The sequence below is a fragment of the Montipora capricornis genome, chromosome 3, assembly GCF_036669925.1.
Source record: "Montipora capricornis isolate CH-2021 chromosome 3, ASM3666992v2, whole genome shotgun sequence".
Lineage (NCBI taxonomy): Eukaryota > Metazoa > Cnidaria > Anthozoa > Scleractinia > Acroporidae > Montipora > Montipora capricornis.
The window spans coordinates 3,150,301-3,160,300 of NC_090885.1; the positions used below are offsets into that span (position 1 = coordinate 3,150,301).

The 10,000-nt window shown below is 40.4% G+C and overlaps 1 protein-coding gene across 2 annotated transcripts in view; it reads right to left on the reverse strand.

Annotated features, from left to right (window-relative positions):
- Positions 1-10,000, reverse strand: part of LOC138041930 (multiple epidermal growth factor-like domains protein 11) — a 45,626-nt gene that overhangs the window by 1,810 nt on the left and 33,816 nt on the right. For both annotated transcript variants that reach the window (XM_068887624.1, XM_068887623.1), the window contains exons 16-20: positions 9,868-10,000; positions 5,897-6,034; positions 4,963-5,091; positions 3,646-3,832; positions 3,101-3,141 (exon numbers count right to left, since the gene is read on the reverse strand). The exon at positions 9,868-10,000 is cut by the window's right edge and continues 2 nt beyond it. In XM_068887624.1, coding sequence (XP_068743725.1) covers positions 3,101-3,141; positions 3,646-3,832; positions 4,963-5,091; positions 5,897-6,034; positions 9,868-10,000 — 628 coding nt within the window. The remainder of the gene's footprint in view (positions 1-3,100; positions 3,142-3,645; positions 3,833-4,962; positions 5,092-5,896; positions 6,035-9,867) is intronic.

The following is a 10,000-nucleotide window of genomic DNA, read 5'->3' on the forward strand; positions in this document are numbered from 1 at the left end:
CATTTTCACGCAAAAAACGAACAACCAACATGACACGACAGTGTATAAAAGTTTGCTAAATAAAAGGGCTTTTTCTTAATCATCGCTCATGAATTTGTGGACGTAACTGCCCTTTTCATGAACAGGCAGACTCCAAATTTCGAATTTCAATGAAAGGTTTTTGGTTTTTCCCTACCGTCAACCGCTGTAGCGGAACGCGTTAATTGGTCACATTCAGCGTCGTGATTGGCTGATTTTGATTACTTTCAGGGGTGCGTAGTGTAGTGGATATCGCTCGTGGACCACACCCCAGCTTTCCGGGTTGGAAACCCACCACGTGCATAAGTACTAATGTTGCTGGGGTCAAGTTGTGCATGCAACGGGATCGGAATAGCGCCCAGCCCATGCCGTAAGAACGGCAGAAGCTATTGAAAAAGGAGTCTTCGGGTTGCCGCGGCCTCTTCTCGTGTTGCTCGGAATGCCTGAAGAGTATCCGAGTTATAATCTCGGTTGACTTTGTTAGGTGCAGCAAAATGCACAATAGAATTAGGACGCGGGGAGTTCATTGGCGAAAAAGCTATGCGCGATAACCCCTATGGGGAGAGGTTGCAATTGACAATACAGTATAAACATCTTCCAGATGCAAAGAGTGCAAACTTGTAAACACACGAACCTAAAATCTCGCCAAGGGTAAACATGACGAACACAAAAGTGAATAAAAGGATCCTAAATAAGAAATTCTTACACCTCAGTGATATTGGGATAAACTGACTGAAGTGTGAAATTTTTGCAAAATCCACGTTAGCTCTATCTTCGCTAATTGGTATTGTAGCCATATGTGTCAAAATAAATTGAGGTCTTAACAGTATTCACATTAGAGGACGGGAAATTCGTCAGACGGGTAATAATATAACCCGTCTGACGAGTTTCCCGTCCTAGTGTGAATTCGCGATAAAAAAGTTATCTGACTTACCGACACGAGTTTTTAGGACGGGTTAAGATGCCGAGGTACTGGTGCAAGATGTGCGTGGTTACCTAGCCAGCAGAAAACAGAACGCGCTTGGCTGTTTCTAGTATTTCCAAAGTATGACAACACAGCGGCAAAGATGTTTGTCTGTTTGTCAGTCCAGGATTTGTTTTTCTGCGTTTTAGAACGCTTCACCTTCTTCTTCGGCGCCATTTTGTTTTCCCAAAATGCTCTGCTTTCGTTCTAGTTCCAGTCTAATCGGCGCATTTTCTCCTAAAACTCGACCTGGAAACCCGTCTAAGTGTGAATTCGTGATGCATTTTGACGAGTTTCTCGTCAAGTCGGGAAACTCGTCTTTAAAAACTTGTCGACTCAGACGGATAAGTGGACGGGTAGATTTGGACAAGTTGTTCTCGTCTAAAACCCGTCCCGACCCGATTTCAAACTAAGACGGGAAACTCGTCTCACACGAGAAACCCATCCAAGACTGGTTACTCGTCTCTAGTGTGAATTCGACCATTGGGTACTGAATTACTCGGAATACCTAAAAAGCATCCGAGTTATAATCTCGGTTGACACAAAGCCATTATTTATGTATAGCCATTATTTATGTATAGTAGGAAGTGTAATTTGTGTACTTGTAGTAGTAGGTTATTGGTATAGATGTAATAGTGCTTGTGTAAAGTAATTTAAAGAAAAAAAAATTAAATAATAAAAAAAATAATAATAATAATCTCGGTTGACTTCGTTCGGTGCAGCAAAATGGACAAGAGAATTACGAGGCGGTGATTGGCAAAAAACAATTCACTTGACCCCTTTGAGGCATTTCATCTGCCTCCATAACAAAACTGCTTTTTCCAACAACAACAAAAAAGCAGCCGTGACGTGTCGAGTGTCGTTGAAGGGGATTCCTGCGAACGCGAGGCTTCAAACAGCCTCAATTCTTAGAGTTCGATGAAAATCCGGATTTATAATATGCAGTGGAGCAACCAAAGCGTTGGGAGCTGTGTTGGGGTTTCAGTGTGAAACGTTTCAATATCTTTCGCCGATTTAGAAACTCAAGTCCATGTTCTGAGTGAATTCTCAATAGCAGCTAAAAAGTGCTGGATTCAGTTTTCTGGAAATGTTATGAATAAGACAATTAATCTAATTCTTGCATGTTGACAATATGATGAAATCGTCAGTATACTGAGACCTCCATTCAGCGGTATGTTGTTGGAAATGCCCCAAATTTCTTTTTCTTTCACGTGTCCTTGTTACGAGCATCAACCGCGGATGGCAATTTTTAATTGTTTCACGGTCTTCATGTTAGCTAACTAGAGGGAGGTCACCACATTATTCACAACACTGTTAATTTCGAAACTTTGCAGCTGGTAAAAGGAGGGCTAAATTTTACTAAGCCACATTAATTAAAAGAATGGTTTTCACAAGTTCTCTCTCGTTACGCTAGTGTTTCATTCTCCCTTGGCCCACTGGTTTCACTTTGTATGTCACCCCTGTACATTGATAGATTCTCGTTATTTCCGATCCGACAATCTGTACCAAATCAAACTACTACTTTTGCTTGGTGACCCATTTATTTATTTGTAAACACTAAGTGATGTTCACCAATACGTTATCCGTTGTCATGAGCCCTCCAGACCTCAATTGGCTGAAAACATTTGCTTCTTTTGTTCCGTCCTTAGCAAATTTGAACATCGCTTTAGTCTATTCAATCCTTGCAATTTGTTTTTCAACTCTCCCAAAATGTATCACCCTACTTCTGAGCAACATGGTATTTCGAGTAAACGCTTTAGAGCGGTTTTCAATTGAGTGTCGAAAGTAATTAGATAATTACTTTGCTTTATGATTACTTCACTCAGTCATTGGTTCAAAGTTCTCGCGTCATTTTTGCAACCAATCAGAAGTGAAACCAAAACCAATCGTGGCTCGCGCGTGCACATTTTCCCGCGCTTTGTGTCGGCTACGTGTAATTACTTCGAGTTTTGATTGGTTTGCCGGATTGTCTCAATCCTTTTTGATTGGTCGGTCGGTCAACTGTCGCAGTAAATATGACTGACAGCCGTCGTGAAAAATGAACCTGTTTGGAAATGACAGGTGAGAGTTCGTATGATGATGACAAGTGCATTGAAAGTTGAGTATAAAACTCCCTACCTTGATTCTTACGCGATTTAATTAGTCTTCTCACAGACACACTACGAAAAAAATAATAAAATGAACTCACTTAGAGAAGAGTAAACCACTCAAAAGAAAGTAAAATAACACAAATCCAACATCTGTGGCCTTTCCAAAAGATCTTAAAATGCAGACTAAATACCACATCCCTCCCAAAAAAACAAACTTACGGCTACGTCTCCCAGTACCCGTCCCCTAAAAACGTCTGTGGAAGACGAATGAGAAACAAATAAAAACTGCTTGTCCTTCAACTAAATTTATTCGTATTTCCCTGTCACCAAGAACCTAACAAATGTAAAGCTCCGCAACTCTCGATGAACAAACATCGTACACCCATCCTATGAATGTGAAAATCATGGGACGGCATTTTTTGCGTAGAGAAGGGGCTAACGATTGTAACATCAGCTTTTTAAATATCCTTAATTTAGGGAATGGGGCGACAACAATAACCAACACAAAAAAAGATTATTTATCAGTGGTCTTCACGTTCAATGCAAATCAAAAACATGCAGTTCTTAGCACACCTCTTTGGATTCCTGTCAGGTAAGAACCGCTTCCTTTTTAGGTAAACCAATAAAAGAACTAAAATGATGGCAACGATGCCCACTACGACAGCAACAACCACTGGCAGTACCAAAGGCCAAGACTCAGTTCCCTCCACATGACCTGATTTAGACGAACTGGAACCAACAGTACTCAATTCAAGCACAACTACAAAATGGAAAAGAATAATGCGTTCCAAACTAAACTATGGTATTACGATTTAGATTTTAAAACAAGACAAAAAAGCGTCGAACATTTATGCCTTTCCTTGGAATAGTGGCAATTGCAAGGAAAATTCTGAACCCATCCTCTGAAGCATCAGGGGTCAGAAATTCTGAACCCATTTTCTGTATAGGCACTATAAAGGATAGTTCCTCTGAATTATCAGGGGTCAGAAATTCTGAACCCATTTCTGTATACTTTAGGCACTATAATGGACAGATGTCAAATTGGAGAGGGGAAAACCGGAGAACCCGGAGAAAAACCTGTCGGTGCAGAGTAGAGAGCCAACAAACCCAACCCACATATGATGCCGAGTCTGGGAATCGTACCCAGGCAACATTGCATGGTGGGAGGCACCACCCCTGCTCCTCTGAGCAGGAATGAGCGGCCGACAGTTGGTTTTCTCGACAGTTAACGTTTTCGTTATCTTCTTTTGCTACTCAAAGAGCCTCAACGTTTGACTTTTATTTGAACTAAATTTTGTAATTTTAGAGAAGAGCAACCAACTAAATGTTTCAAATAGTGTTCTGCGTGGGACTGAAGATTGAAAGGAACCAAATTGCCCACGCCAAACGTATTCTAAGGAGAATTGTCTCTTGACGGATGACCCACCCTGGTCAACCGGCCGCCGGCTCAGATAGTCGAGCACGACTGTAGAGGAGGTCATGCGGCGTTCAAAGCCAGTCGTAGGATCCAAGATTAGGAGGCTCAAAACTTAACGCTGTGAATAATATCTGCAAATGATTTGACATTAATTGTAGTCTTCTTGGATAACGGCATTTATTTAAGAACACGTTTGCGTGGAACGTTAAATAACCTACATATTTTTCGAAAAAAGTGTGGTACGAGCCCCCTCCCCCCACCCCGCGGTATCGAGGTATTTCAACCATTGTGTTCTCCGGGCACCTGTCAATCGATCTTATTGGTTCTTCGGTTTACTGTGCGGTTACTGGTTGACTGTACCACTTCCATTTGGCTCAGTGAAGCACAATATTTAAGTATTAAAATGCGCTGGACAGTTATAATGCACTCACATGAAGAAAAGGAATCACTGATTTAATTGATCGCAATATTACCTTCCTCGCAATAAATTCCTTGGAACCCTTTTGCACAAGTACAATAACCGAATGCCGGATCACAAGGTGAATTATTTTGACAAAGACATTTGCTTGTGCACTTGAATCCAAAAGTACCAACAGGGCAGGCTGAGAAATGCAAAAAAGGAGAGGAAAAGCTGTGAATGTCAGAGAATACCTTTCCGTAAAACAGCTGGCAACAATGGAAATATGGAGAATCATCAGAGTAAGACGGCGGGACAAATCGGCAAGAATCAGAGCACGTTAAAGTGAAATTGAACTGCAATGAGCATCACTAAACCCAATGTTTTATCAGCACACAAAACCAAAAGGCAAACGCAAAATTACTTTCCAAACTCAACCAAACATGTAACTATAGGTTAATTCAAGAAATGACTTTTTTATGTTAGAATTGACCACATTATTAAATGGCGGCCAATAAATTCACCTTTTGCCCGTGTGACAATTTGAGGAACTAGCCTCCTTAAAATGGTTAATATACTTGAAAACGAAGAAAATAACATTGCTTTAAATTGAGGCTTAAACGAAATGGAGAAGTTATCCTCGCACTTGTACACATTTATTTCATTCAATTAAGGCTTGGTAGTCTAATCAGTACAAAGACAAAGGTAATTTTAATACTGGCCACCATATACCTAGGGTTCATGTGTAGCAGTCGCGGAAACGTCATAAGTTCTTTCAAACACCACAACGGGTGTTTAAGGTGTAATGCGGCCGTGGGAAGGGTGCAAATGTGGTATGCGGAAAACAAATCCAGGATTGAACGACAGTCTAAGACACGAGCTTCACACTGCGCATGCCCCTGATACCACCCGTCGAAGCTACCAAAACTGCACATTTTCAAGAGAATACAGTATTGGATCCCGTTTGAGGGGAATATATGGTGACTGGTACGGTGATGCAAGTGACTTACTTTCATTGCAGAATAAGCTGGTGTAGCCAGGTTCACAGTAACAGTGTCCATTTCTATGATCACATTCAGCATCCATTCCGGGAAGATTACACTGACAGGTTTTCTTGCACTTGTAACCATAGTAACCAACGTCGCAGGCTGCCATAAAAAACATGCATTGTCATATTTGTTGAAAAATGAACTCACAGGTAAATTAAATCAACAGACTGAAATTGTAAACTAAAAGAGTAAGAAATTCGGCGGCGATTCCAGAGACGACGGAGAGCACTTACTGCAATTTTCATAATTTTGCGGAATTCATCTTCAAGCACCAACGGCCAAACTGCGTTTTGGCTTCCATCAATCAAATTTCCGACGCCAACCACAGATGAGGAAATCAATTGTTGCGTAACCCACCAATCAACATCTTTGGTCCCCACGGTACATTTGAACATTCGAACTCGACGCCGATGGAAATCGACGGAATCTGCACGAATCTTTTTACCCAAGAATTTCCAAAAACAAATCATAATAGTATTCTAGCTGTGAACTAAACAAAAGAAAAAACACCAATTCACTTTCTGGAGTCGATCTTCCCAGTCACGTTCGGAAATTTGATTGATGGAAGCCAAAAGGCAATTTGGCGCTTGGTGAGATTGAAGGTGAGATTCCGCAGAATTATGAAAATCGCGGTAAGTTCTCGCGATCGCGCCAATCTCGCCCATGTAATCCTTCCGATTCCTCTTTATCTCTGCAAAATATTACTTAAAAATTATTGAATGAAGTTAGGGATAATAATAATTTTACGATAAGTCTACGGCTTGTGTTGTCTGCCGAAGTCGAAGGCAGACGCAAACGAGGCCTTGATAACCAAAACCGAATGCACTAATTAATAATTGACAAAATTATACTGAAGGAAGAACAAATCGTCTTTTGATAAGGTGGCAAACCTTGGTGTCGTCCTTGGTGTGTAAAAATACCGTCTGTAGCTATGGCGTCACCTCGACACGTGCAAACACTGTCCGTTGGTGAGAGGAAACCATAAAGGTTGGGCGCCAACAATGGATCCGCCACCGTCAGGTGGGCAACTTTATAGCAAATAAATAACTTCGCGAAGTGAAGGTGCTTCACCCTCCACGGTCCTTAGGCTTAAATAGTGCTGATCAGTACTTAGCACAACAAAGGATATACTTAGGGCGCCTGGAACGACCGGTTTTCATCTCCTTGTCGGCCCTACACTGTTCACGGGAACACATGAGCCCAACAAAGCGACCTGCTCCCAACTGAGTGGCTTCACATAGCTCAGATGGTAGGTGGTAAAGCACTGCACCAACATCACAGAGGTCATGGGTTAGAATCCCGTTGGAGTCACCTGAATTTTTCAGTTGTCTATAAGAGACAATTGCTCAAATACTTAGCAATAAGTTTAACGATTCCAAGACGGAATTGCTCATCATTGGTTCTCGAAAGCAGTTATCCAAGATCAGTATTAGTTCTATTCAAGTTGGGAACTGTGACATTACAATCGAACTTAAGTGCTTGAGTACCCATATTGGGAAGGTTTGTAGTAAGGCTTTCAGGGGATCGTATAATATTAGGCAAATTAGGAAATATCTGTCTGAGGACTCCACATAGACTATGATTCACGCTTTTGTAACATCTACATGTCATTTAGATTACTGTAATTCCCTCTTGTATGGTCTTCCTCAATATCAGTATGATCGTTTACAGCTGCTCGGGTAACTTGTCTTATTCCTAATTTTGAGAATATTTCTCCAGTTCTTAAGCGGCTTCATTGGTTGCCAATTAATAAGTATAGAGTAGTATATAAGATTGCCCTACTAGTTTTTAAGGCGCTGCATGGATTTGCTCCAACTTATATCAAGGAGCTGATTAATGCTAAACTTGTTACTAGGTATAGTTTGAGATCTGATTCTGGGAATTTTCTGCAAGTTCCACGAGTAAGGTGTAAGACCTTAGACGAACGTGCATTTGCACACGGATGTCCTACTCTTTGGAATGCTCTGCCATTGTCGTTAAGAACATGTGATAGTATGAACTTGTTTAAAAAAGGACTTAAGACCCACCTTTTTAGCAAACCGTTTTATTAGGATATTTTTATTACCTTCTATTATATTTTAGATTTGTTTGTATTTAATTATAGATATTTATAAACGATCGTATTATTTTATCGAAAAGTTAAACGCTAAAAGATTCTTTAAAAACATTTTAAAAACTTCAAAAAATGGACGACGCTTCGGCGTTACCGGCTCTACGCCATTATCAAGTCAAGACGGTAAAAGTTCAAACAAGAATATATAAAACGTGAAACAATAAAAATATTTGTGTGTCCTATTATTTTTATTTTTAGATTGTAAAGCGCTTTAGAATATTTTAATAATTAAGGCGCCAAAGAAGTTTAATAAATTATTATTTATTATTTAATTGTCTAGCTAAAGTTCCCCTGTGATAAAAATCAGTCTCTTTTTCTTCCGATTTTGAAAGTGTGTTTGCTTAACACCTGACTGGCAAAATTTTGAACTTTGATTTTTATCCAAAGGCCGTTTACTTTGAGTGTAAGTTTTGGATTTCACGGTCCGCTATTACTCTCCCTCAAAACTGACCGATTGGACCTCAGAGATTTAAATCCAGGGAAAAGTGACGTCGAAGCGTGTGTATGTTGCTCATTATATGTGCAAAACGCGAGCTTAAAAGTCTGAAAACCCAAAACTCCCGTGCTGCATATTAATTCTGCGGCGTACACACGCATTGCACTCTTAAATTAGTGAGTTTTTGACGTCATTTCTCCTCGATCCAGCTCTCTCAAGAACTTAAAATTAGTAATGGCGGACCATGGACCACTTTCATGAAAAGCGACCACCTTAACATTCTTTTGTATTTATGTTAATTAGACCTCCTGGCCTCACTTTGAAACAAATATTCCTTTGAAACTTGCCCGTTGTAGCGAGGCTAGAAAGGCTTATTAGCCTTAAAACAAAAGAATATTTTATTTGGCCGCCATTACGAAAGAGGTCTATAAAATAGGTAAATTCCAGTTAAAATAAACAGGTGTCTTTTTGAAATCAAAGGCTTAAAACTGTGGTCGCTTAGAGTTTAGTTAACATGGTTTTGAAATCCAAGAAAAATAAGAGTTAATTTTTTGGTCACAGGGGCACTTCAAGTGCGCGAATCACTGCTCTATCTCTTGTCTTAAGTTATTCGTCATGTGATTGTCATAAAGTTTCCCACCTGACTGTGGCGGATATATTCTAGTAACAACCCAACCAGAATCTTAACTATGTCCAGGCCCCAGTTGTTCAAAGGCTTCTATCCACCGGATATCCATTGGAAAGCGCAATTGGTTTGGCTATGACTTATCCATTCAATAGTAATTTATATGGGCCAGGTTCTTACAGTTGTTCATCTATCAAGTGGATAGGTCGACAACCAACAGTTCATATCTGTGCAAAGATCTCCGTATTTGCACACACTAAGCGCATCTCAATAAAAGCCTGCATGAAAACCTTGGCCAACGTTTAACGTGGAGTTTATTTTACACTACGGATCACGATTTATCCCGGCACTGGCCAAAGTTATCCAGTCTTTGAACAACTGGGAGCCAGAATAACATTTAGCAAATCGAAAGTAGTTCACGTGAAAGTGGTTTGACTGTCACTGTCACTGTCACTGTCACTGTGATGACGAATCTCGTTGTAGAGTACAGACAACGCTGAACCACTTTCGAGTTGTTTTTTGCCACAATGTTCACCCTTAGAGAAAGTGTTTATTTCAGAGGGTGACCAAAATCATGACGCAAAAAAAGAGCAACCGTTGTCTATATTACAATGCGTGACAAATTAACGCGAGTATGACGCGAACAGTGTTGTCCAGACTTCAATTGTCCAGACTCTTATCGACAACGACAAATTAGCCAATCAGATTGCGAGATTACAAGCAACTGTGGTAAAAGACAACGATATAAAACTACTCACGTTTGTCACACTTGTCACCAATCCATCCCTCCAGGCACGTACATTGACCAGTCACGTGATCACAGTTTTCTGTTGAATTCTGACTGCACTGACACAGATTTGAACAAGCTGCACCAAATTTCCCTTCCGGGCA